The sequence below is a fragment of the Callospermophilus lateralis genome, chromosome 7, assembly GCF_048772815.1.
Source record: "Callospermophilus lateralis isolate mCalLat2 chromosome 7, mCalLat2.hap1, whole genome shotgun sequence".
Taxonomy (NCBI): Eukaryota; Metazoa; Chordata; class Mammalia; order Rodentia; family Sciuridae; genus Callospermophilus; species Callospermophilus lateralis.
Window position 1 is genome coordinate 128,361,320 of NC_135311.1, and position 27,651 is coordinate 128,388,970.

Here is a 27,651-nt window from a genome sequence, read left to right on the forward strand (position 1 = left end):
GCCAAGTTTTCCGTAGCCAAGTCTGCAGGGTTTGCGGGGCAGCCACAAGAAGGTCAGGTGCTATGTAGTGTCCACCTGTTGTGTGCTGGGTGCCTCGTCCATGCATGGTTGGTCCCCCTGACCACAGGCATAGCCGGAGTGACAGGTACGTGGTGTAGCTGAGGTACCTCTGCTTGGCCGGGCTGCTGGGCCCGGAAAAGGCCTGGTGAGGGCCGAGGTCCTGGTAGCCTTTGCTCTCATGTGACTTGCTGAGAAGGAGGAGGGGACAGCGTCCTGCCGGGTGCAGCCGCTCAGAGCTGCAGAGGGCAGCCTGGCTGTGGCACGGCGTCCCATCTCCGCACAAGGGCAGGTCTGGCCAGCACTGGGTCCTGGTCATCGAGCTGTGTCTGACTGCTGGATGGTGGAGGACAGGTCACTTAGCACTCCGTGCCCTGCTTTCCCTTTAGAGGACCCTTGCTAAGGGCCTGGACCAGCCCCGGGCGCGGCGAGCAGGGGGTGGGAGCAGTGGGTGGGAGCCGCGCGGACGACCACAGTGAACGCAGAGGCTCCGCCTCTCGAGGGCCCCCTGTGCCAGGCTCCTCGGACACCTGGGGCCATTAGCTGACCCCCTCCGGGCAGCCGGGTGTGGTGGGAGCCCGTGGGGCGGGTGCAGCTGGAGCAGCACAGCGACTTGCCCGAGGCCCAGAGCCAGGTTTGCCGGGCGCCTCCCACGGCTCCGGAACCGCAGGGCCCCATCCCGAGGGCTTAGGCTGTGTCCGGCTCAGCCTGGAGGTGGCCGGGAGCCCTGCGCGGACTCTCGGAGGACGAGCCTGTGTTTCTGAAACCCACCTCCTCTGCCCCCAGCTCTGCCCGTCATCTGGATGTCAGCTGAAATGTCACCTCCTGGGGAAGCTTCCTCGCTGGCCGCCCTCCTCCTGTCCCTCTGGTGCTCCTGTTTGTGGCCGAGACCGTGGGCTCGGGACAGCTGGACGTACTCCCTGGTGGCAGGGCTGGACACGTTGCCCGGTCTCTCCCGGTCACCCCGGTCCTTCCTCGGGCCAGGGGTCGCCTGCCCAGAGAAGCACTTGTCCCTTGTAAGGCAACCAGCTGGATGTTCAGGTCTGTCTACCACCGACCGCGGGACGTGAGTCCCCAGCCTCGTCCCCAGCCTCGTCCCCCTTCTCCACACCCCGCCTAACTCCACGCTCACCAAACCCTGCTGCAGATTCCACTGACCGTGGGCTGCGGGGCGTCCCCTTCTAGTGCCGGGAAAGCTGTGGTGAGGACAGGCAGGCCACCGCAGTGCTGGAGGTGGGGGACACAGACGGGACCAAATGATGGGGACAGAAGGTTTCCGCTGTGACAGCCTGAAGGCTCCTGCGCTAGGGCCAGGAGAGTTCCTGACAGTCCAGGGGCGCCCACCACTGGGGGACGGCCCCGGGCCTCCTCTCTGCCTCCCTCCCGTCCTGGTGAGGGCCGGGCTTCCCCAGCTCGGAGCTGCGCCAAGCGGAGGCTGGCGATCTGTCAGGGGTCCCGGCAGACAGCTGCTGGCCCGAGGGGTCTCTAAGGATCTTGTTTCGAGCCTGCCCCCCGGGGACCCCAATCAGGGGGACTTCAGTCACCCATCCTGCCAGAACTGCAGGCTCAGGCTCACGCACAGACCCGCGGCCACACAGCGTCACACAGTCCCAAATAGCCACCCCCCCCCTCAGACACCGCCAGGGACAGCAGAGCCACGTTCAGCTGTGTGGACCCAAGTGGACACACGCCTCAGCTCCGCTCCCAGGGCCCAGAGCGAGACACACCCCTGTCCGCAAGTGCAAGTATAAACAAGAGGCCACACGGCCACAGTCACGTGGGTCACACACACAGGGCGACACGCCCACACATTCTCACCCCCTTCACAGCCAGACCCTCAGCCGACTCCAGGTCCCTGGACGCAGCCCGGACCTCGCCCACGTGCAGAGTCCTGGCCGGTTCCTGCCTGCACTCCCCTGGATTGTGACTCCTCCGAGTGCCATCTGTGAGATGGGGACAGGGAGGCCTTGGGGTCCCCTGGAGGTGGGGCATGGAGTGCACCTGTCCACCAGGTGGCGCTGCCGGGCACCCTCTTGGGCCACTGCAGGCCGAGTCCTGCCTCCTCCAGGAAGCCTTCCAGGGCCGGCCCTGGCCTCCCCCTCGGGACCTCTGCGTGCCTGCCATGGGCGCCCTGCCCTGGAAGACAGCAGAGTGGCCGCTGGCCCTCCCCTGGCCGCCTTGGCTCCTTGGCCCTGCTCACTGCAGGGGGTCAGCAGGGGGTGTGAGTGAATAACAGGGTCACAGGCACAGTGTCCATCAGGGGACCTTCCACCTGGGCACCGTGGTGTGGCTGGTGGACTCATGGGGGCCGGGAGGCTGGGAGGTGGGCATTGCTGGACACTAGAGGTCTCAGGTGAGCCTGAGGGCGGCCGTCATGGTGGAGACCAGCCCCAGGGGAGGGGGTGAGGGGGAGGCTGCACTGGCTGGCCACTGCGTGTGCGTGTGCGTGTGTGTGCGTGTGTGTGAGCGAGTCGGGGCCACAGGACCACTGAGGGTGACCCTCCTGCTGTGCATCTACCCAGGGACCCGAGTGGCTGAAGCCCTGTGGGAGCTGCTGGGTGTTGGCCCTTCTCCCTTCCACCATGACACAGGCTCAAGTCCAGCCTGAGGTGACATCCCTGCTCCCGGGAGGCCACGTGACCAAGGCCTTTCCCACAGGATGCCCAGGAGCCATGGGTACTACTCCTGCCAACGCGTCTTGAAACACCTGTCTGCCCGGGTCTCCCCCTCCTCACACTCTCCCACCACACAGAGGAACCGCAGGGAGGGAGGGGACGACACGAGAGGAACCTGGGTCCCCAAGTCTCCTGGGGACCACCTGCCCTCCTGAACTGCTCGCCTCTGGACTCTTCCACGAGAGGGAAATTCATTTTCGTGTTCTTTAAGCCACTGAACATTGGGGCTTTTTGTTACATCAGCCCAACCTTAACCTCCAGCAGTCCACATTCCACAGAAGGCGGCATTGTTCTAGGTGCCGCTGATGGAGAGGGACACCGACCCTCCAGGGTGGTATCCCATGCGCAGCCTTGGGAAAGAAGAGCTCTCTCTGCAGACGGAGGGAGTCTTCCCCGAGGACTGGCAGGGCCACTTGGCACAGCGCGCCCCCCGCCCCGTGGCTCACCTGCTTGGTTGGTGGTGATGTTCACCGAGGCGAACTGGGGCGAGAAGGGGCTCTGGTCGGTGACGCCATTCACGGCCTGGATCTCGAAGGTGTACTGGGTGTGGGCCAGCAGGTCGCTGATGTAGATGCGCGGCTCCGTCAGGCCCAGCTGGCGGGGCGCGTACTGCACGTTGTCCCCACAGCGGGTGCAAGCGCCCCGACCGGAGCCGCAGCTCTTGCAGATGATGTTGTAGACGAGATCCTCGCGGCCCCCGGAGTCGCGCGGAGGGGTCCACTCCAGCATGAGGGAGGTCTCGTTGACGCTGGAGATCACAGCCTGGGGGGCGGAGGGGATGGCTGGGGGGGGAGCGCGTGAGTCAGTGGGGGCTGCGGGGGCTGTCCCCCAAGAGACCCTCTGCCCACTGCGGGCTACTACTTCCAAATCCTCACTTGATGGATGTTTCTAGAATCTGAGTTATCCTGCTGTGGATCTGCTGAAACCTTTCCTACTGGGCCCCAGCCTCTGATTACTAGGGGCAGGTTTTGTGTGCCGGATACCCCTACAATATTATCTCCCCCTCTTTCCTCACATAAGAACCCAACTTTACTCAGGATAGCAATATGTCCAGCTAAAGACTGTGTTTCCCAGGCTTCTATGATTAAGTGCTGGCCATTCATAAGGGTCAGAAGCTATTAAATAAGGCTGTGTCTTAAAAGGGAGACAGGTATAGGAAGTCCCTTTTGGCCTTTTCCCTTTCTACTGCCTAGAATGTGTATGATGGCTGGAGCTACAGCAGCCATGTTGGACTACGAAGCGACTTTAAGGATAAAACCACATGTTATGGCTGGGAGAAAGAGCCACATCCCAGAAGTCGTGATAATTTTCTTACTATCCCAGGACGGTCTACCCTGGGCTCCTTGCATGGAAGAGAACAAATCTGCATGGTTTAAGCCACTGGGATCAGCTCTGTTATTTATAGCTGACTGCTGCTCCTGACTGGTACTGGGGTTATGAAACTGCCCTCTTGGTCACCCCAACCCTGGCCTGTGGTTCTGACAGCCGCTGCCAGGTCAGAACACTGGGCAGCCTTCTGTGCCGCAGGCCCCCGCCCCACTGTGCTGGCTCTGCTGCGGAGCCTCACAACCCCCGCCCCTCTGTCAATGGACACCTTGACTTTATCCTCCCGGCGCCCGAGCAGAGGGCGTCAGGGGACAGAGGCCAACTCCATGGCGTCCACCCGTGGGCAGCAGCGCCACCCCAGGTGCGTGGCGCTCTCAGCAGCCTCCCGCCCCGTCCCCAGCCGTCCGGCAGGTGCACCCTCGAGCGTACTTGTGCAGGGCATGTCCAGGGGGTCCAGGTCAGCTCTGTAGTAGCCATTGCGGCAGACACAGTTGGTGGCCCCTTCCGAGGTGGTCCGGCTGTTGATGGGGCAGTGCGTGCAGGCCTCGTCCCCTTGGTTGGCCTTGAAGGTTCCCGAGGGACAACCTGGGGGAGAGGACGAGGGGGTCATCAGGGAACCAGTTCACAACACCAGGACCTGACGGCTGGGAACCACCCCCCGAAGTTCTGGGGACTCCAGGGCTAATGGGGCAGCTCTGGCTCCATCCGGAAGGTTCCAGACCACCTGGCTCCTCTCCCTGAGCCGTCTGGGTTGGCCGGCCCATACCTTCCCTCCCTTCCCTCCCTGTGTCGCAGCCTCAAGGGTCCACCCTGGCCTCGTTGGGAGGCCGCTGAAGGAGTCCAAGGCCGTATCCAAGGTCCGTTCTTGCTTTCTGACGTCCAGCTGGCCACCGGCCACTAGTTCATAGCTAGAGTCCCGGGTTCCAGATGGGGAGGGGGTTACATTACAGAAGGGAACTCCTACGACAGCACAGGGTCAGTAGAGCCCAGGGTGCTGCCTGAGTCCCTGCTCCGTCTTTGACTTACCGTGTGGCCCTAGACCAGTGGCTTAACCACTCGAAGACTCGGTTTTGCTATTCACAAAACTATGACTCGAAGGCCCCTTTCTGCAGTGACCATTTATTTAGCGAACGCGTGTGAGGGCTCCTAAGTCCTTACGGAATTTAGTGCCCAGGTTGACCCATTTATTAACTGCAGGGGCCTGCAGTACCAAGGACAGCCTGAGGGGGCAGTGTTTGCACTTGGCCTACACTTGTCATTCTGGGTTGGCCCAAGGACGGTGGCCTTGGCTCTACTCTGGGGTCCAGACCCTGCAGCTCGGAGCACAGGGTGAGGTTCCACGGGAGGCATGCGTGGTTTGCCTCCTCCCTCCCCTTCCTGTGGCTCCTGGGTGGAGAGTCAGGTGGTCAGTGCTATCCGTCTCCCAGCCTCAGCCTTTGGGGGTTCAGCACCCCAGGTCTGCTGTGATGCCTCAGAGGGACTGAGTGAGGGTGAGGCAGTGGGCGGGCAGCAGAGAGCTCTGGAGGACAAGATCGTCCTTGGGACGAAATGCTGCCAACTCATCTGTAAGCCCCTGCCCTGGAGCACATGTCCTGCCCAGGTGCTATGCAACCTTGGACGAGTTGTTCGACCTCTCTGAGCTGCAATTTTCTCAGCACTAGGTAAACAGAGGACCTGCCACCTAGGGGGACTCCAGTGAGCGCAGGACCTGGAGCCGGGTTGAGGAGGGGCTGCCGCTCCAGTCCTGGGGCTCAGTGGAGGAAGGGGGTGCTCACTGAGGATCCCAAAGGCACCTGGCCGGACCCTGCCTTTCTGTCTCTTGGGGGAACTTCTGTGAGGTGGCTCCAGAGCGACCTGGCACCCGTCCAGCTGTGGCCTCCCTGACCGGGCCCTGTGGGCTCAGCCAGGACTTCGACACAACCCACCAGGCCCCTGTGACGCCGATGACCAGGCCAGGAAGGCGAGGGTCCTCTGGAGCTGGGGCCTCCGCCGTGAGGAGCGGGAGCCAGGGCTCGGGGTGCACATGGCTGGCATCCACTGTCTCCGCGTGACGCCTGGCCCTGGCCCAAGGGTTGACCTGTGCGAACAGCCCCCAGTGCCGGCCTAGGCCCCAGGGAGGGTCCAGAGTCTCCCTCCTGACAGAGGCCCGGGGGTCGCAGCCCCAGGTCAGGAGGCTCCTGGCCCTCTCTGGAGAACTCCTGCCCAGCTCAGGGGCCTGCTCATCCGCTGGCCAGTTCCTGGGCCCCCTGGAGGGGGCGGCTCTCTCCTCTGGGCCGTGCCAGCCCCTCCATCTGGCCCGTCTTCCCCTGCCCTCTCGCCTGCGAGCCTCAGCCCCTCCCAGGCTCCCCAGATCCACCCCCCGCAGCAGTCTATCTGGCGGCTGGCACCGAGTTTCCTAAAACCTGCTCTTCTCTGTCCGGGGAAGCGGCCTGATGTCCTCCCCGCCTTCACCCCCTGCTGCCTGTCAATTACCAGGTCTTTCCTCCTCAGCGGGTCCTATCCCTGCTCTTTGTGGCTGCTTCCTGCCCCCGCAGGCATCTAGAAAGCTCTTTCCACCCACTCCCCAGCCTGGCAGGGCCATCTGGCCTCCCCGCCCACCCTCCAGAGCAGGCTCTCTGAGGCAAACCTTTCCACGTCACTAGACAACGCACAGTGGCAGACAGTGGAATATTATTCAGCCATAAAAAGGAGCGACAGACTGATACAGGCTCCCGGATGGGCAAACCTGGAGACGCTGCTTACTGGGAAGAAAGCCAGGCATAAAAGTGTGGTTCCATTTATAGGAAATGGGTCCGGGGAGGTGCATCGAAGAGACAGAAAGTCGATGTGTGCCTGACAGGGCAGGGGCTGGGGGAGAACGGGAGATGTCTGCTAATGGGTAGCAGGGTTTCTTTGGGGGTGACAAAAGAGTTTTAAAATTGATTGTGGGGATGCTTGCGTGATTCTGTGGATGCTCTAAATCCATTAAACTGTGCACTCTGGGCAGGTAAGTTGGTGATCTGTGCTAATGTCCCCACGAAGCCGCAGTTCCAAACGCTCACGATGAGTCTCGTCGCCCAGGGGAGGCGGGAACTCTTCAGGGCCCCGTGCGCCCCCTGGGCTGGTGCTGCCCGTCTCTAGTGTGCAGTCACCGGCCCAGGCCCATCCATGCCTCTGGCCTCTGCCCACCCTGGCCTTGCCGCCTGGAAGGCCCGCGACCCCACCTGTTCCAGGAAGTCTCCGTGAGACCCTGGCAGGTTTTGGTGCCCGACTGGGCTGTAAGCCGCCCCCCCATCCAACCGTGCCAGCGCTCCCGGGTGGGACCGGCTGATGCCAGAGGAGCCGGGGGAGTGTCCAGATCAACTCTTTTGTTGGTCTGTGGGGAGACCGAGGCCCAGAGCAGAGCACACGGATGGATGGATGGACGCGGGAGGCAGAGGCGGACCTGGTGCAGGGCCACTGTGCCACCTGGTGTGTGCCGGGGCTCAGCCCCCAACCACGGCTCCCCATCCTGCAGGCGGCCGAGCACAGTGCCCAGACAGCGCACTGCTCCAGTTTCTCGGGACCAGGCAGGCGCCCCTCCTGCCAGCATCTGGGTCTCAGGTGCAGACACGGGAGGAAGCCAGAGGACGGGAGCCGCAGGCCCAGGTCAGCCTGGACAGGCCTTCTTGCCCCTCGACTCAGCCTCCCCCTCTGCAAAGGGAGCAGGCAGAGCAGACGTGCTGTGGGTGACGGGGACCCAGGGACGGGTCACTCTGCCTCCCGCTCATCCCCGTGAGCTCCACGGGGAATCACAGCTGCGCTCGCCCAGGGCTCCCTCCTGACCTTCACATCGCGTCGCCCAGCCCTGCCACCAGGCCCTGGTCGCCCCAAGGGTCTCCCTGCCACTGCCAGCCACCTCCACCCCGTGGCTCCCGATCTTTGGCCACGCTCTGCCTGCTCCCTCCAGGACGGGCTCCTTTTCCTCCTGCAGGACCTCCTAGGGCCACACAGACACCCGGGCTCGAGCGACTCCTGCCCGCCTCCGTCTCTGTACCTCTGTGGGCCCCGTCACAATTAGCAATTTCACTAGAGACAGTGTGTCAACCTGCGAGCTGCCCAGATGTCCCGGCTCTACCCCACGCCCCACGCCCTACCCGGCCTCCCCGCAGCCTGAGGATTGGCGGATCTGCCCCGTGCAGGGTGTGCAGGAAATAACGGAGTGTCTGCCGTTTCCTGGGGTGTGTGCTCCCCACCAGGGCGAATTCCAAGCTCCACGTGCACCCACGGGGCTCTTGCAGCCCGGGCCGGTACAGACCAGGGCCACCACCTGGGCTTGCCGGACCTGGGCTGACCTTTGTCCTGCCCACTGGTTAGTCAGCTTTGGCTGGAGGAGGGGTTGAGCCCCCACTCTCCCCGGCACAGGATCTGGCACGTAGTAGGTGCTCAGCCAGCTCCATCTGCTGAACGGCAGGTCTGTCCTTGGTCAGTGAGCGAGTGGAGGGCCGGGCTGTGGGCCTGGGGGGTTGGTCTCCACGAAGCCCTCAGCACAGGCCACGGAGACGCTGCCTATCGACGCTCATCTGCCCCGTGAGGACATAACAACTCTCGCTTTTTAGACACTTCCCAGGTGCCGGGCCCCGCGCTCGGAACTTACTGATTCTCTCTCTCGATCCATCTCTGCCCACTGAAGTAGGTACCATTATCGTCCCCATTTTACAGATAAGGAAACTGAGGCTCCGAGGGGTGAAGCCATCACCCGGAGGCCACACAGCTAGCGAACGGCAGGGCTGGGGTCGGACTTCTGGTCTCCAACTTCAAAGACCTTGTGTCCAGATGCAGAAATCGTCAAGAGGCCGAATCTCGGGCTGGAGACCATCTTGTCAGGCTGACCGGGGTCACTGGGCAAGACAGAGGCAAAGCCTGGTGCTCAAACCCAGGGCTCCGGCACGGAGCAGCCAGCCGGCCTGGCCTTCTGTGGACGCCTGTACCCTTGGCCAGGCAGCCCCGGGCGGGGACGGCAGGCCGCCAGCTGGGGATGGAGAGGAGGATTACAGGGAAACAGATTTTCTCCCCGCTGCCCCCTGGGCTCTGGGGATAGGTGATAATTGACCAAGTGAGCCCCGAGTCAGGCCGAGCCGGCTCCATCTGGGCCTGGCACGGCGGGGCGGCTAATTGGCACTGAGTGGCTGGCCTGCTGCCTCTGCTCACCCCTCTCCTCCCAGAGACGGCTGATGCCACCTTGGAGTCAACCGCCCAGTCAGGCCCCGTGTGCCAGACAGTGGGGTTGGCAGGAGCAGGTCTCCCTGGGGGTCCTGTGGTCGAAGCCTGTCTGTGGCTCCAGGTGGAGGAGGCACCTGAAAAGTCGGCTGCCCACACCCGCATTCCACCTCCCGCCCCCCACTCTGAGTAAAGTCAATGCCTCTCCTTTACTGTGTGACTATGGGGAACTCCCCTAACCTCTCTGTGCCTCAGTTTCCTGTCCACATAACGAGGATGATAATAATACTGACTCTGTATCTGTTGAGAGGATTACAGGAGAGAGTCAAAGACAAGCGCCCACACAGCGGTTTCCTGGCTCACGGTGAGCTACCATTGCACAGGTTAAGGATCCCTCATCCGAAAGGCAGTTCAGACCTGAGAACACTAGCACCTACCTGGACAGATGTCTTGGGCAGGGGACCCACAAGATCCATTTGAGTTTCACATGCACCTCAAACTCCTAGCCTGAAAGGGATCTCCCACTATTTCCAACAGTGGTGTCCCGGGACAGCTTCCCGCGTGGGGATTTCCTCCCGCGGTGTCAGGTTAGCGCTGTGAGGTTCTGGATTTGGGAGCATTTTGGATTTCAGATCAGGGATGGCCCGCCTGCGCCATCTGTCCTAGGCCTGAGCTTGCCACGCGCCTGGAGCTGCAGAGGGGGACCAGACAGGTCCCTGTCCCCGGGAGGTCAGGCCCGGCTGGGGGTGTGGTGAGGCACTTCTGGAGCCTGTCGCAGATGCCAGGCGCTGGGACATCAGGACCCTGGGGCGGAGCGGGGGCCGCGCCTTCCCACCTCGTGACTGCTGCCCCGCTCCTCGGGGCCCCGGGCCTCCACACCCCCGCAGAGGCCAGAATTGGCTGGGCACCTCTGCCTCCTCCCGAGCAGCCGGGCTCTGGCAGTGGACGGGCGCGGGCACCGGCGCTGGCCCCGCGTTTGAGGCTCGTTTGTTTTCCGAGGCTCCCTGAGCCCGTGCCGGGGCGGGTCTGCGTGCTCTGCGGCTGGGGGTGCTGAGGGCTTCACCCCCTGCAGGTTGACCTGCCTCCGTCCCCCTGGGCTGGGCTGGGCGGGTGCTGGACCCTCTGGGCCATGAGCAGAGCCGGTGGCCGCCCCGGGGACAGAGAGGAGCGTCTCCCTTCCAGTGGGTGGGCCTAAGAGGCACCCAGGGCCGTGACCTCCCTGGGCAGGAGAGGGTGCTGACCCATTCAGAGATGGGGACTCCGAGGGCGGGGGCCCTGTCCAGGTTCCCATGGGATCTGGGCCCCGTGACGCGATCCCACTGTCTGCTTTCTGAAACATCTGCCCCCAGGTCCTCGTGTCCCTGGATGAAGCATGTCCCTCCCGCCCTCTGACTCCTTCCCTAGGCAGAGGGGCCCCGGTGCCGTGTCCCCTTGGTGGCAGCGTCCAGGGAACGCTCAGGGGATGTCAGTCACCGGCCCCCCCCATGCCGTGGCAGGACACAGAGGTCAGAGGCAGGAGCAGTCCACACGCCTCCTTTGCCTGAGGGAGGCACCGGTGCCTGGACCTGCCCTCTGTCCAGTCCCTGCCCCGTCCAGGCCTCCCCTCTAGGGCCGCGGGTTCCCACCCACGCCCCGGGCTCCCCTGGCGGCAGCAGGGTCCCTGCTCTGGGCCTCTGGGGCCCTCGCCCAGGCAGGTCCCTCTGCCCTGCAGGCTGTCCAGTGCCCGCCGGCTGGCTCCGGTCCTCCACCTCAGCCTCTGCCTGAGCAGCCTTCAGTCCCGAAGGGAGGCTTCCCCTCCCAGGGCTCTGCCACCGCCCGGTCACCTGGCATCGTCACCGCCTGCCTCCCCTACCAGGCCAGCAGCAGAGACCACGGGTGTCCCAGCTTGTGGCCGAGGGGTGACAATGGCCCACACGGTGGACCCTGGTGCTCAAGGTCAGCCAGCTTGTGTGTGGCCCCGGGGGTTTCGTCCCAGGCTGCTGGACGCCCCAGCACTGCTCCCCGTGCCCTGCCGCTGGCTCTCAGGGCGCCCACCCCCTCCCCCCTGGGCCTCCCTTAACATCTGCCTGCCCTCCCTCCCCCACCAGCTGTGAGCTTCCTGTGGGCAGCTGCTGACCACCCTGCTGGCCACCGGGCAGGGCACGCACTGAGCAGGAACTGGGACGGCCCCCTGGATGGTGGTCTGGAAGGCCCTAGGTCCCCTGGCCAGGGCCACTAACCAGAGTGACCACGGGGTCGGTTCCCCAGGCGAGGGGAGGGGGCTCGGGGACACAGCCTGGTCTATGAGGGCGCGAGATGTGGCCCCACGGCCTGCAGAGGCGCGTGGGGTGTTTCACAGCCGCCCCCCCAGCCCTGGACCCCAAGCCGGCCCAGCCCTGCGCCTCCCTTTGGCGCGCCCCACTCCCGCGGGGGCCCGCCCGCCCGCCCAGCGGCCACCCCATTCCTCCAATTTCCTCCCAATTAATCAAGCTCTGAACTTCTTAATTGTCTGCCTGCGGGGTGACTCCCGCTCTGGCGAAGCAATTAAGGACATTTCCAAGGGCTGCCTGGCCGCTGCGCGGTGTTGGTTGACCAGGTCCTGGTGGCGGCGGGGCGCGAGGGAGGGGCTGGGGACAGAGGGTGACAGGATCCCGGTGGCACCTGGGCTGCTGGGAGCTTGTCCTGGGATCTGGCTGGAGCTGTTCCAGGGACCTGGGGCCACCCAGTGGAGCGTCACCCGCCTGGGTCCTTCTGCCACTGGCCTCTGACCCCAAGATCCCGGGCCGTTCCCAGGTGCCAGGGGCTGGCCTTACGACGGCATCGTCCCCAGACCCAGGCGTAGGAACCCCGTCCATCTCACAGGAAACGAGCGGGAGGCCTGGTGAAAGGCAGGTCCTTCCCGGTGCAGGGCTGCAGCCAGGGGGTGCTCTGGGCAGAGGGGCAGCCTGGGCAGAGGAGGCCCGTGTGGCCTGGGGGGGACTGGAAATGTGCAGGGTCACTGGAGCATGAAGGTCACAGCTGGGGGAGGCAGGAGGGGAGACGGGGAGGCAGGAGGGGTCACAGAGCTTCCACCATATTCTAGGCTAAACCCCTCATGTTGTGACTTCAGAATACACGGCCCAGACAGAGACAGTCACTTGCCTGAGGTCACACAGCGAGTCAGCATCCACAAAGCTGGGGCAGCAGCCCAGGGATCTGACACCCAGATTTGGAGGGAAGAAAGAGACTCAGGGGAGTAATGGTATCATAGTGGGTGGCCTCCTGACTGGCTTCTTGCTTTCACTCTTGTCCATCACCCCGCTTTCTGCCGACTGCAGTCAGCTCTCCGAAGGGCAGAAGGGGATCCTGCGCGGCGAGGATTGCTCCCATTGCCGCTCTGCTCAGGGGCCCACAGCTCCCGTCTCACTTGGAACCTACAGAATAACCTAGAGAATCACCTCCTATCACCCTGCCTTTTACCCACTGACCATTCTGGAGTACGCGGACCTCCTCCAGCCTCGGGGCCTTTGCACCTCCCCACCCATCACTGGGTTGATGCCACACACCACACCCTCCTGAGAAAAAGAGGCATGATCGATCGGGAACCGCCTTCACCCCAGCCAGCGACCAGCGACCATCGACCCTCACTGCACCAAGGCCTGGGGCGTCCCAGCCGAGAATCCTGGGACTCCGATGTTGGGAGAGCGAGTGTCAAGGAGCCGTCACCGCGTGCCCAGGGGGAAGCCGGATGTGCTCACAGGCCTGCCACATCTGGCCGGCCGGCCCCCAGGCACATCTGGCTCTGTATTGACAGGTGGTGTGCGGTCCCCGAGGTGGGGCGCCTGGCGCAGGAGGCGTGGGGGCCCTTGACGGGGCTGTGGCCCCGTGTCTCCTGCGGGGGTCCCGGTTAGGGCCATGGCTGGTGGCAGGGTCGGGGCCCAGGACGGGGCTGCCAGACCCCCAAGTCCCGTGTCGTCGCCGTCAGCCTGGCCACCCTGGCCACCCTGCTGGGGTTGGGAGCCTGGGGAAGGCCCGTCCCCTCTAGCTCTGGTGGGGGCCTCTCAGGGTCACCTCACGCAGCACTTCCCCTTCTGTGGGATCCAGAAATGCGGTGTCAGCCACCTGCGGGAGCCCGGGGCCAAGCCTGCCCTCCTCCCCCTCCCCGTGTCCCATGAAAGCCAGGGCCATTAATAAAGGACCCAATTAGCTGTCAGCGAGGACGCGTCTGGAAGCCCTTACCTGCTCGGTGAGTGGGTTAAAGCAACAGCCCGCGCCCCCGGGGCGGCCGCCACACACCTTCCAGGGGCCCTGTCCCCGGCACCGGGCAGGAGGGGGCTGAGCTTTGCCGGCAGGTCCCAGCCTGGGGGCAGTTGTTTTCCAGGCCAGTGGACAAAGTGACAAAGCCAGACGGAGCCCTGGCAGAAGCTGTTTTTCTCAAGCAACTTGTGCGAGGCAGGGCGGAGGCTGGGGCTGGAGGATCGGGGAGCCAACGGCCTCCTCCCCTCCCCACCCCCCTGAGGAGCGAGGGACGCGGGGCCCCGGGTGGAAAGGCACCTGGCTCCCGCCAGAGGGGAACGACTCGGCTTCTCTCCCGGTTCTGGGTGGACCCTGCGCTGCCCACCCGGTGAGGCCTGCTGCCGAGTCCCCAGGACGGTCCCGAGCTCTAACGTGGCTTCTACACACGGCTGGGTTCTGGGGCCTCGGGAACGGCGGCAGTGGGGACTGCGGTTGCTGCCCCTGTGGAGTGGACGGTCCAGTGGGCGGGGGACAGAGGCAGGAAGCAATGGAGAGGCAGACAGTTTGTGGGGACCTGGGGGAGACCATTACAGGCTCCGGAACTTTCTCAGAGACTTTGGCAACAAATTCTAACGGTGCTGGGAGGGGGCGGCGGCGAGGGCTCCCTAAAGATAGGACCTCAGGGAGTCACGTCAGGGACTGAGAACCGGGTGGTACTGGGTGCCGGGTACCCCCTTGCCTTGTGCCCCAGCTACACATGACCCCAGACAGAAGGAGCAACTGTGGCCTGGAAGGGACGTCTTGTCTTTGTCCCAACAACACCATGACACTGAGATCCATCTCCCCCATCCCACAGATCAGAAACTGAGGCTCAGAGAAACGATGCCCCAGCCTCCAGCCTCAACACCTCCAGCTCAGGGGCCTCGGCCTCCAGCACCGGCCTCTTTCTCTCCCTATCTTCTTTGGGAGCTTTCTAGAACCACTGCTTCCCCCAGTGACCCAAAAGTTGGTCTCCTTGAGCCCCGCACCTATGGTTCGAATGCTAATGACAACTGTACTGGAGGGGTCCCAGCCCTTGGCACCCCAGAGAGGAGGAATCAGGAAATACAAACGGGGGGAGGGGGCCTCTCCCACATTCGTACTGAAGTCCCTGACGGGGGGGGGGTAGAATCGTTCTCCCTCCTACGGGTACAAAAACTATCCTCCTCCTCCTGTTGGCTTCTGGGGAGCAGGAGGAGGCCTCAGCTAACCCAAGCCATAAATCAAACGCACAAGATGTGGCTTGGCAGCCATCCCAGTGAAAAAGATCTGGGGGTTTGAGTTGACCACAAGCCAAAAGCTGCTGAAAAAGCCAATGTGGTCGTAGGCTGTTGGAATAGGAGGGGAGAGACGGCCCAGCTCCTCCCTGCTGCTCAGGCTGGGCTGGCGGGCGCGGCAGGACACTTCAGGGGGGTCCCAGCTACGAAGTCTCCAGGTAGCACTGGATAGGCCCAGGGCAGCGTTCGGGGGCCCTGCTGGTCCTGGAGCGTTCTGTCACAGACCCTGAGTGGCGTGAGCTGGCCTTCAGCTCACGCGGCCTGAGCGCTCCTGGACACTGGCGATTGGCGGTCACCTGTGTGGTTTCACCAGGGCCTGCCATGGACTGCAGGAGGGACAATTAAAACCCTACGGACTTTTTCTAACGATGACGTTGGGCCAGGTCTGCAGAGGCCCTGGGCTCAGACCCTGGCCTTGAGGCTCACTGCCGAGCAGGGAGAGCTGCTGCCATCAGCTAGGGGTGTCCAGGGAGGCTCCTCAGAGAGGGGGCCATTGGAACAGGGTTCTGAAGGATGAACAGGAGTCTGCCAAGGCTAGACGAGAGGAAGGACATTTCGGACAGGCAGAACAAGGGCCGGGAGGGGTCAGGGCAGGGCAGGGGGCTGGAGCAGGGGTGCTGGGGGAGGAGGTGGGACGTGAGGCAGGACAGGTGATCTGGGATTCTGTCACAGAGGGCTCTGTGTGTCCCTGAGGGGGGCCGGGGTTCGTCTTCTAAGAATCCAGGGAGTCCTCATCCTGGTGACCTCGGCCCTCCCCTCCTTGGCTCCAGCCTCCTGGTCTGGCCTCGAGGGCCTCCCCTGCCCAGTCTCCACCTCTCCCTGCCCCCTCTACTTTCTCCAGCCTCTCCCCACCGTCACCATTCCTCTTCCTCATTAGAAATGGCTGGGAACCTACTAACAGGGCAGCCGCCACTTACTGAGCATCTACTGTGTGCCAGGCTGAGGGGCGCGTATGGGGAGGGCTGTGCGTCCCCGTGGGGAGGGACAGGCTCCGGAGGCCGGGAACACCTGGCTCTGGACCCTGGGTCCCCCGCCTGGGCGAGCTGCTCGGCTCCTCCTGCCTCCGTCTCCCCACCGGAAAGGGGTCTGTTACCAGGGCTTCCTGGAGGGAGGTTGGCCTTCCTCGGCCCGGATGGGGCCTGACCTGCCCATCAGGGGCCCGGCCCCCTGGCCTGGACGTGGGGACTCGGGGCTCAGTGGACGCCCACGCTGGGTGGGTAGATTCCCCCGAAGCTCGGTGCCTGGGCTACAGGGGGGAGGGGCGCTGGGCCTGGGACCCCTGAGGAGGGTCCTTGACAGCGGAGCTTCCGGGAGGTGGTGACGCTCGCCCGAGCTGTCTAGAAGGACAGGAGCCCGACAGGAGACTCAAGTGGGCCAGGCCAGGCCCGGGAGCAGGCGGCTTCACCGGCTGCAGCTGGAGCCCCAGCGCGCGGGCGGGACGGGCAGACGGGCAGGCAGCGCCGAGCAGGATGCCTCCGTGTCCAAGTCTGCAGGAGGCAGCCTGCGACTCCACAGAGGACTGGGCAGAAGCTTGCCTGGTCCCTGCCCTGGAATGTTCTAGAACCATAAAGCCGACACGGCAGAGCAGGGCCCAGGGCATCAGAGGTGCCGCTGCCGGGCTCCCTTGGGTCAAACTGATCCCAAATGCTGCCGGGGACAAGTGATTTCTTTAAAAGTTACTTTAAATTTTCCCATCCCCTAAGCTTACAAAGATCCCGCACCTTCTTAACTTTAAAGGGTCAAGAGTTGAACATTACGAGGCGGCGGCAAGATTTTCAACACCAAGTGACCTTTGGCCAACAGCCAGGAGACTTGACCACACGGTACCCAGGCCCGGCCATGTCAGGGCGTCCCCCGTAAACGGAGCCTCGGCTCGGAGCCCCTAAACGTCTCCTTTATTTGAACAGCCTGTTTATGGGGCCCGGGCTGCTGTTCCCAGCCCAGGTGATAGTTTTGTAAAAGAGAAGGAAACAGAGAGAGAGAGAGAGACATTAAAGCAGGGGACGATGACAGACTTCTAATCCCATAAACCCTTCTCTTATCTTAGCCCTTATAAAAACCGGAGGCTGGAGGGTCCCTAAAAACAGCCCTGAAAGCTCATAAACTTGCCAAGCCCTGAGCTGCGGCGCCCGCGGAGGGGCCTCTGGCCCTGAGATACCGCGATGGGGACGGGCAGGCGACTTCTGGAGAACAGCAGCCACAAAGAGCGCCCAGGCTGTCACCACGTGAGGGCTTCAGGCCACGGTTCCCGCTGGCTTCCTCGGACCGTGTGGCCGCCCTGTCTGGGGCCTCTCCTTGGGTGACATTTTAGCTCTTGGACTCTCTGATAAACAGCGGGTTCGCAGGGGCTTCCTCTGGCCGACGGCGTCCTCAGCACCTTATGGATTAACTCGGCAATCTCAAAGCACATCAGGGAACACAGGTCGGTCCCCTGCCCAGCGTCACAGATGCCGTCAAGGGCAGAGCAGGGGTCTCACGGGAGTGGACGCCACACGCCTTCCTGCCCCGGCTGCTCCCTCTCCCCACACGGAGCGGGACCCACGGCTGGGCTGGGTGGCGTGACTGGGACCGCAGGTCTGTTGACTCTGCTGAACCAGGGGCCTGGCGCCCTGACCAGCTTGGTCTCCTTGGACAGGCAGGGCAGGGCGGCGGTCAGTGGTGCACACGCAGCCTCCAGGGTGCCTACCTGGCTCACCCCAGCTCCCCTGCTCCCAGCTGAGGGGCCATGGGCAGGTCTGGTGGCCTCCTGTGCCTCAGTCTTGCCATCTGTAAGATGGAGACGCCGGTCTCCCTCCCGAGGTTGTGGAGAGCATGGTGAGCACCCCAGGGCAGAGATGGCCGTCCAGAGCCGAGCAAGTACCGAGACGCCTCAGAGGCTGTCCTTAGTCGGATCTCCTCTCCGGGGTGCGTGTCCTGTGTCCAAAGCCCTCTGGGGGCAGCCAGTGGCCTGGCCACCCGCCAGCCCTGTCCCTGCAGAGGAAGCGGCCTCTGGGTTCAAACCGCAGCCCAGCTCTCGCGGCTGAGGCCCTACCACATGAGCCCAGGGCTCTGTGCCGCTGTCCTCTGGTCTGTGACACGAGGCTGCTGACACCTGTTAGAACAAAGACCGGGGCAGGGGCTGGGCACGAGGCCGCCCGGTGCCTGCTTCCTGCTCTGCCCGGCCTGGGGGAGGCGCTCGAGCCCCGGAGCCCCAGCGTCTCCGCTGTGAAACGGGGACGCTCCCTCGGAGGGCTCCAGACGGAGGACAGAAGGAGATTCCAGGTGGACGGCACCGGGCACCGCAGGGACCCATCACGTGGCCACTCATGTTACCTGCTCCTTTTTTAGGGGCCGTTCACGTGACAGACTCCATGCCCGGGAGACGCCAGGCGCTCTTCCAGCGGCTGGGACAGAGCAGCAACGGCGCGCTGGGTCCCTCCTGGGGGCGGAGAACCAAGTGAGGGGACGGCGACAAAGGGACAGCGGGTAAAGAGAGCAGGGTGCACCCGAAGCCCGGGAGGCAGCTTAGCCAGGGCAGTCAGGGAGGGCTTCTCGGAGGAGGTGAGACTTGAAGGTGCTGGTTGTGGGGAGATGGCCGGGAAGGGGGCTCCGGGCCGGGGAAGAGATGGGCAAGGTCCCTTCCTTTGGCAGCAGTAAGCTGCAGGGAGGTCTTGGTGGCTGGGGAGGGTGACCGGGGGAGCAGGACAGGGGACAAGACGTGGGATCATGACCACAGAAAAGAGAACCGGCTCCAAGTGTGACGGGAAACCACGGGTCCCAGACGGGGCTGGGAAGAGACCTGTGATCCGATCGGGTCCCCAGGGTGCTACGGGGGAACAGGGAGGCCAGCGAGGGGGCAGTGCTGGATGGCAGTGGACGGACAGTGCAGGGACCGAAGGGTCCCGAGAGGTGCTGGGTTTAGCGAGGACGTTGGAGCAAGTTCACTGTGAGGGGAGGCATGGCCGCTGTCACCCTGCGAGGGCGCCAGGGCTGCCTTGGGGGTTCCACTGAGCAGCACGGCCCCTCCCAGGGCCCCTCAGTCAGCGCTGGCTGCCCACTGAGAGGCCGTGATTAGGCTTCCAGGACAGGTGCCCGGGGCCTGGCAGAAGCCCTCTCGGGGCCGCTCCTTGGCAAAGAGTAGAAACAGGCAAGGACGTTGCTCCGGGCATCTCCTCGCTCCATTTCTGGGGTCCTCCCGTTGCCCCTCCCCTGGCCACAGGCATGTGGTCCCCACAGCTCCCTGAGGAGGCAGCTGGAAGCCTCAGTCGCCTGGCTCCTGGCACCGGCCCCACCCCTGCCCTGGCACATTCCTCTGAACCCAGCACAAGCTAAGGGGGGCCAGGGATGGGTCCAGCATTGTGACTAGGACATGAAAAACGAGCCATGGGTCACGCCTCACCAGGGCCTCCCGCACTCAAGACTGGCCCCTGCTCCTGGACCCGCCTGCCAACAGCAGTTTTCCAGGACAACCTCCTTCCGTGTCTGAGCATGGCCACGTGTGTGTCCGCCACCTCAGGACCCGAGGGCCAGGCCACTGGTATTCTCCTTGTGCTGATGAGGACGAGAGGGCTCAGAGGGACAAGTGACTGTCCCAGATACACAGGTGTCAGCGGCACAGCAGGCAGGCTGCCCGCCTTCGTCAAGTAGAGCGCATCCCCCTGGTACCGGGCCCTCTGCACCACCAGGCTCCCTCGGGCTCTCTGAGGACTGAAAGGGTGGCAGGTGGCTCTGGCAAAGACACAGGAACACCAAGGAGGTGACAGACAGGAAAGGACAGCAAAGCATGTGTCCTGAGCAGGCTTCAGAAACTGACCAGGACAACTAGGGAGGGAGCTCTGAGGTTCTGGAGGCCCTGACCCTCGAGACCATGGCCCTGCTGAACCGCCGTTAGAGACTGGTGTATCCAGCACCCACCCGTCTGTCCATCCATCCATCCTTCCTTCCATCCATCCATCCATCCTTCCTTCCATCCATCCATCCATCCATCCTTCCTTCCATCCATCCATCTATCCATCTATCCATCCTTCCATCCATCTATCCATCCTTCCTTCCATCCATCCATCTATCCATCCTTCCTTCCATCCATCCATCTATCCATCCTTCCTTCCATCCATCCATCCATCCATCCTTCCTTCCATCCATCCATCTATCCATCCATCCATCCTTCCATCCATCTATCCATCCTTCCTTCCATCCATCCATCTATCCATCCTTCCTTCCATCCATCCATCTATCCATCCTTCCTTCCATCCATCCATCCATCCATCCTTCCTTCCATCCATCCATCTATCCATCCATCCATCCTTCCATCCATCTATCCATCCTTCCTTCCATCCATCCATCTATCCATCCTTCCTTCCATCCATCCATCTGTCCATCCTTCCTTCCATCCATCCATCCTTCCTTCCTTCCATCCATCTATCCATCCTTCCTTCCATCCATCCATCTATCCATCCTTCCTTCCTTCCACCCATCTGTCCATCCATCCTTCCTTCCATCCATCTGTCCATCCTTCCTTCCATCCATCCATCTATCCATCCTTCCTTCCATCCATCCATCTATCCATCCTTCCTTCCATCCATCCATCTGTCCATCCTTCCTTCCATCCATCCATCCTTCCTTCCATCCATCCATCTATCCATCCTTCCTTCCATCCATCCATCTATCCATCCTTCCTTCCATCCATCCATCTGTCCATCCTTCCTTCCATCCATCCATCCTTCCTTCCTTCCATCCATCTATCCATCCTTCCTTCCATCCATCCATCTATCCATCCTTCCTTCCATCCATCCATCTATCCATCCTTCCTTCCATCCATCCATCCTTCCTTCCTTCCATCCATCTATCCATCCTTCCTTCCTTCCATCCATCTATCCATCCTTCCTTCCTTCCATCCATCTGTCCATCCTTCCTTCCTTCCACCCATCTGTCCATCCATCCTTCCTTCCATCCTTCCCTCCCTCCCTCCCTCCTTCCCTCCCTCCCCTCCTCGGGCACTGACCGAGTGCCCCGCAGCGGGCACCTGCCTGGGGACAGCTGCATGACCTGCCCTTGGTAGCCGCTCCCCAGTTTCCTCCCTCAGACTGTGAGCTCCCGGATGGTCAACAGTGGCCTTGGGAGTCAGACGCTCCTGGCTGTGACCGTGAGCACACCCACGCGGGAGCTTCACACACAACAGCAGCAGGAGATGTGAGGTGGCTGTGGGCATCGGGAAAGTGCCAGGGGTGGGTCTGCTCAGAGGGTGGGGGACCTCCCTCCTCCGTGGCCTTGAGGACTCGGGGGGATTTCCCAGCCACAGTGTGACTCCCCACCCTGATGGCGCCAGGGGTTTTGTCTCTAGCTGCTGTGTCGCAGGTTCTCCTCTGGTGGGCATCCTGGCGGGGTGTGTAAGCCTCGCTCACCAGGAGCTGGGTGAGAGTCTTTGTACTTGTGTTTAAGTTTTTATCGTTATTCCTTCAATAAAAAAAATCTTGTTTTGAATGCCAGACACCGCGCTGGGTGCTTTAGCCACGTCATCTTGTTTAATCCTTACAATATCCCTATGAGCTCGGCCCCATTTCCCTCATTTTGCAAAAGAGAAAACACACTCAGAGAAGCGCCATTCCGTCCATTCATCCCCCATCCTCCCATCCTCCCATCCATCATCCATCCATCCAAGATTCACCAGGAATTGAGCCCAGAGGCACTTAACCACGGAGCCATGTCCCCAGCCCTTTTTATATTTAGTTTATAGACAGGGTCTTGCTGTTTCTTAGGACCATGCGAAGTTGCTGAGGCTGGCTTTGAACTTGCCATCCTCCTACCTCAGCCTCCCGAACTGCTGGGATTCACGCGTGCGCCACCTGGATTACCGGGTACCTTGACGCGCTCCTCAGGCACCAGGGCAGCTTCAGTCCCAGCTGACCTCCAGAGAGACCAGGCCCTGCCTGTCAGGGCTTCCAGCCAGGAAAGCCCCCAGGAATCCTCCTTATCCCCTAAGTCACCCCTCCCTGGTCCCATCCTGCCCCTTGGCTATGACGCCTTTCCTTATCTTTCAGGCCACAGAGGCCACGTCCCCCTGGGGAGCCAGGTGCATCTGAACCCCGTATTGTCCCTTGTTTGCTGATGAGTGATGAGTCCGATGTCCCCTTCTTGGGAGGCCTTCTGTAACCACAGCCCTGACCCTGGGGCGCCACGGGCTTCCTCCTCCACGTTCCCACGGGGAACTGTCATGACCGTCTCCCGCGTCTTAAGTCTTTCTCCCTGGACTTTCCTTCCCGCTGGACTTCGCTCCTCCCCCGGAGAGCAACTAGGCCTCGCTCATCTTTGAATCTCAGACAATGCTGGGCACGTCGCGGGTCTCGCTAAGAGCTTGGTCCAGGAACAGGAGGGCGGAGCGGGAGAGAAACGTGGGCCTGAGTGACAGTCTCGATGGCGCTGGTCCCAGGGCCTGGGTTGGCATGCACATAGTTTCTTTTGACCTCCCAACTCCAACCAGTTGATTGGTGGCTGGGTGGAGCGTTGTGTTGAGAGGGATCCTGAGGGGCACCTGGCTCGGGAGGAAGAGTGTTAGGATGGACCTCCAGGGTCTGTCCCGGATTCAGGAGACGGTGGCAACAGGAGCACCTTGCTTCTGACATCCTGGCAAGTCCTTTTGCTCTTTAAGATTTTGTTTTTCCTGTTTGCAAAGTGAAAATGTCCAGTGTTGCAGGATTCTGAGCCCCACACCCTCCCTTGGTGTGAAGGACCAAAGATGCATGCCAGCAAAGCCCAGGCCCTGGGCATAGTAGGTGCTCAGTAAATGCTGGTTGGATGAATAACCTGTCATTGTGAGCCGCCGTCTCATCTCATCTCAACAGGAGGGGAGCGAGGTGGAGACGTGCCCAGGGCCACGTGGTAAAGCCCACACCGTCCCCGGCTCTTCTGACTCCTGGCTGCGCTCCGTCTCCCGTGAGCTGATGGCGCTTTTTGAAACAGACATTTCCCCTCACATCAATCAAAGGCCCTCGATCACCAGCTACATTGCATTTTGAACCCACAAAGCTTTTCCAGGCAGCTTGCTGCACTTGAGTTTCTCAAGCACTCTGCCAAGAGAGGGGTGGCCGTCGCCCTGGTCAGCAGGGGATGCTGAGGGAGGGTGTGGGATTCGCAGGAACTGGACTCAGAAGACGCTGGTGTTTGGGCCCCAGGTCCTGTGCTGCCCACTGCCCCTCCCGGCCAGCTCGGGGTTGCTCCCCTTCCCTCACCGACACCTCTGTGTGTTTAAAGATGAAAGAGCGAGACAGAAAGGAGCGGTACTGGGAACCGCGCGGCCTCTCCCACGAGGCCAAGCCCCGCCTTGGGCCACCTCTTTGGAGGGGAGGGGTCTTCAGGGGTCACAAGACCTGCGCAGTGGGGCACCGGCAGGATGACAGGCCTCCCACCCTCCCAGGGACCCCCGCCGGGGCCTCCGCAGCTGGGTAAACAGGAGCCGGCGGCTGGGCAGGGGGAGTCCTGCCCCTCTCGGCTGCCCTTCTGTTGCTAAGGATTCTGGGTAGGAGGCCGGGAGGGCGGAGGTGACCTGCACGGAGCAGCCATCCCAGTCTGGTCTGTGACTGTCCCCGGGAAGACAGGGTGGCCCCAAGACAGCCCGGGGTGCTGGGCAGGCCTGGCACCCGCCTTCTCCCTTCGTTCCTGCTCCTTAGGGTCTGGTTGAATCCTCATGTAGACCATGTGTGACTCTCGTCATGTCACCGGGTCACCTGGGACTCAGCTTCCCCACCTGGAAGACAGGCCTGGGGATAAGCCCTGGGGACTAGGGAAGGGCTTCTTTGTCCCCACCTGCATTTCCCTTTTAGAGGCTCGTACCCGTCTTGTGACTCTGTGAATGTCACATTGTCCCCACTGGACACAGCAGCCAGCAGGACCAGGGCAGCAGGTGTCTGTGTGTGCAGGGGGCTCACTGCAGAGCACCTTTGTCCCCGACTTTGGAGAAGGTCTGAGGCAGGGACTTGGGGTCCAGGAGGCCCGTGACAGTGGGAAAGCACCTCCTTTCTTTGAGCCTTTGTGGCTTGCTTGGTGGCGGTGGGAGCGGGGGACAATGGGGACCCTTCTGGCGGGGACATCGTTCCAGGGCCTGTTTTCCCAGCTCTGGCTTCGCTGGCCCGGTGTCCTCGGCTCCCGGCAGACTCCCCCGTCGCCACCTGAGCAAATCCAGCTCTGGGTCCCCGCCTCGGGTCACACCTCCCTGCTCCTGCTCCAGCCACTGGGACCACGGGGCTCTGTCCCCAGCACCTGCACCCCCGGGCTTTGTCAGCAGCCCGGCACGGGAGGCTTCGCCTTTCTCATCAGTGCCCCGGGCTGTCCACTGTCCACCTGCAGGGCCTGTGGCTCCTAGCGGAGGATCTGCCACGATTCCCACTATCCAGCTCGGCGGGACACCGCCATGGTTTGTGCCCAGGACAGAAGAAATGGGCAAGAGGCCCGGCCGCGCCCCTCCCTGGCCCTGGCCCATGACATGAAGGCCAGGGACTCTGGAGCCCTGAGATCCATTCTTGACACACAGAAGACGGGACAGAGGGGGAGAGGGCTCAGGCTGCCAGTCTCCCCGAGGAACCCAGGGCTGCCGGCCATCAGGGCCCCGGAAGATCAAGTGCAGTGAACAGCAGCCGTGAGACCGCACGGGGTGCTCCGGCCCAGGGCAACCATGGCTCTCCCCTCCTGCTCCAGGGATAAAAATGTCCAGGGCACAATATCCTGCGCTCCATAGCCCAGAGTCACGGCTCGCCGTGGCCGGTCCCTAAAATCGCGGTGACTGTCTCCCTCCAGTGTTTTCAGAGAATGAAAAATGGGGACAAGAAGCAGGACCTGGCTTCTGGTCTGTTGACCTTTGTGCCCCCACAGACTGGAGCCGAGTCTGACTCTAGGCCCCGGAGGAGCGGCTGACCCCCACCCGGTGCGCACCCAGCTCTCAGCACGTCCCGACACCCGCACCCTTGGGGCTGGGGGCTGGAGACCATCAGGGGCGGCGGGAAATCAAAAGCAGCTACACAGAAAAGGCCTGGCCCGGGGGAGGCCGCTCTGCGGGGCCCCCGGCCCCCCCACCGGCCGGTGATTCATGTCGCCGTGGCGCGGGTGGGAGCGCAGCGCCATGAGCTGAATTCAGAAGCCCCCTCCGTTTCATCTCACAGATGTTCCTGGGATGGACGTGTCAAGGGAAAGAAAAGAGAGTGAAGTCGAGAAATTCCAACTCAGCACATGGCCTGAGCCCTGGGGGATGTGACGGGGGAGTAAAGCGCCTTTTCTCCTCTCTTGCCCAACATCTCAGGGCAAGGCTGAGCTGCGTCCCAGTCCGGGCTGCCCTGGCCCCTCCGGCGACCCAGAGAGCCTCCTCATGGGCACGGCTTGCCCTGGGCAACCAGCGGGCGAAAAGAGCATCGTGGGTGCGAACGTGTCCGTGGGCCTCTCCCTGGGTCCAGGACCTGAGCTAACTCTGGGGGCTCACCGCGTGCCAGGCATTGCACCGATGCCACCTGGTTGTACCCCCGAAACTCTACAAGGGCAAGGTTCTTTTTTTTTTTTTTTTGTACCAGGGATTGAACTCAGGGGCACTTAACCACGGAGCCACACCCCCAGCCCTTTTTTGGTATTTTATTTAGAGACAGGGTCTCACTAAGTGGCTTAGGGCCTCGCTAAGTGGCTGAGGCTGGCTTTGAGCTCCCAATCCTCCTGCCTCAGCCTCCTGAGCTGCTGGGAGAGAACAAGGTTCCTATTACCTCACTCTCCAGGTACATATGAGAACACGCCCACTTGTGTGCATATGTCCTTCTGTGCACAAAGTGTGCTCACATGTACACCTCCGTCTTCATACATCCGACTGCAGACAAGTCCACACGTCTGTCTGTGTGTCTTGTTCACGTCCTCCCGGTGTCCTCTTTCATAATAGGTAGTGTTTACTGAGCTACTTATCAGTGAGATTCTGTGCCCTCGGTCGTTACAATCCTGATAAGGGAAATGGTATCATCTACAGCCGAGGTTGGCGTGAGGGCCGAATTTGGCCCGCCACCCGTTTCTGAAAATAAAGTTTTATTGGTACACAGCCACGCCCACTTGGTTCAGTAGGGTCTACATCTGCTTTTAAGCCCCAAGGGCAGGCGGAGTAGTGGCGAGGGCTACCGTTAACTCTCCGGCCCTTCAGGGTTTGCTGATCCCAAATCTCCATTTCTCACATCAGGAAACTGAGTCAGACAGTGGGTTCCATTGTTCAAGGTCATGCTCCAGGAAGCGCTTAGTTCACTGAACACCTGGCTGTCACACGGGACCCCCTTCGCACATCTGCGCGTCCCTGTGGGAGCTAACTGTACTGTTTCTATGACGGTCCCTCTGTCCCCAGGGGCTTAGGCACGGGGGAGGGTCTGTGGGCCTGTTTGAGCCTTTCTGTGTGGCATGTCTGAAGAAAAAAGAAATGTGCATTTTAAGACTTATCGGGAGCAGTGTTCTTATTAATTAGGTCACTTGAGTCTAATAATTGGAGCCTACTTCGTCAATTTCTGCTAAGAATGTGGATTTGACTTGAGGATTTCTTCTTGCAAGAGTATCAGTTTTACTTTATGTTTTTACAGCACCGGGTCAAACCTAGGGACTCCTCACCCCGGGACTCCTCACCCGGGACTCCTCACCCGGGAATCCTCACCCCGGGACTCCTCACCCGGGACTCCTCACCCCGGGACTCCTCACCCCGGGAGTCCTCACCCGGGACTCCTCACCCTGGGACTCCTCACCCCGGGAGTCCTCACCCGGGACTCCTCACCCTGGGACTCCTCACCCCGGGGACTCCTCACCCCGGGAGTCCTCACCCCGGGACTCCTCACCCCGGGAGTCCTCACCCGGGACTCCTCACCCTGGGACTCCTCACCCCCGGGACTCCTCACCCCGGGACTCCTCACTCAGGACTCCTCACCCGGGACTCCTCACCCCGGGACTCCTCACTCGGGACTCCTCACCCAGGACTCCTCACCCGGGACTCCTCACCCCGGACTCCTCACCCGGGACTCCTCACTCGGGACTCCTCACCCGGGACTCCTCCTGACGTTTTTGGAGACCGTGCTGGGAGGCAGGTTCAGGATCCTTACATCTCGTCACTCAGTAGATGACCCTCTCTGTCCCTGACAATACTTTCTGACTTGAAGTCTTTGCACCCCCTGATACATACCTTGTATCCAGTCTGTCCTGGAGGCTGTACCTGCTACTGTCACACTCTGTCCTTTCCTCCTTCTGGCCTTCCTCTCCCAGCCTTGCCTCTGGCGAACACCCAATGTTCTCCTTCCCCAAACTAAGAATTTCTCTTTCTTTCTTTTCTTTTCTTGGTACCAGGGATTGAACTCAGGGGCACTCGACCACTGAGCCACATCCCAGCCCTATTTTGTATTTTATTTAGAGACAGGGTCCCGCTGAGTTGCTTAGGCCTCGCTTTTTGCTGAGGCTGGCTTTGAACTCACAATCCTCCTGCCTCAGCCTCCTGAGCCACCAGGAAATTTTGGTTTCTTAACTGTGGCGTTTAATCTCTTTTCATTTATTGTGAATACTACTGTGCATTTGAGTCAATTTATGTACTCTTCTGTGTTCTATTTATCATTCACTTAAATCTCCATCATCCTTTCTTGCCTTCTGTGGAATGAACTGAACTTTCTTTATGCCTTTTTATTCCTTCTATTGAAGTTATATATTCTGGTCTTTGTGGGGGGGGGGGTGCTGGGGTGGGACCCAGGGCCTCCTTCCGGCCAAGCCTGGGCTCTGCCGTCGCGCTGGCCCGAGCCTGACCCTCACACTTTAACATGCACATTCTCTGGACCAAGTAGAAGGTTAAGTGCTATCCCTGTCTGTTTCCCCCCCAAATCCGTGTGCTTTAATTCCATTCTCAGTCCTTCCATCTTCAACCGAATGGCTATATGTCTAAAATATATTTTTTA

The 27,651-nt window shown here is 61.7% G+C and overlaps 1 protein-coding gene across 1 annotated transcript in view; it reads right to left on the reverse strand.

Moving 5' to 3' along the window:
• Ephb2 (EPH receptor B2) overlaps nucleotides 1-27,651 on the reverse strand; it is a 147,854-nt gene that overhangs the window by 27,219 nt on the left and 92,984 nt on the right. Inside the window, exons 4-5 of the mRNA XM_077110085.1 lie at nucleotides 4,488-4,643; nucleotides 3,179-3,514 (exon numbers count right to left, since the gene is read on the reverse strand). Coding sequence (XP_076966200.1) covers nucleotides 3,179-3,514; nucleotides 4,488-4,643 — 492 coding nt within the window. The remainder of the gene's footprint in view (nucleotides 1-3,178; nucleotides 3,515-4,487; nucleotides 4,644-27,651) is intronic.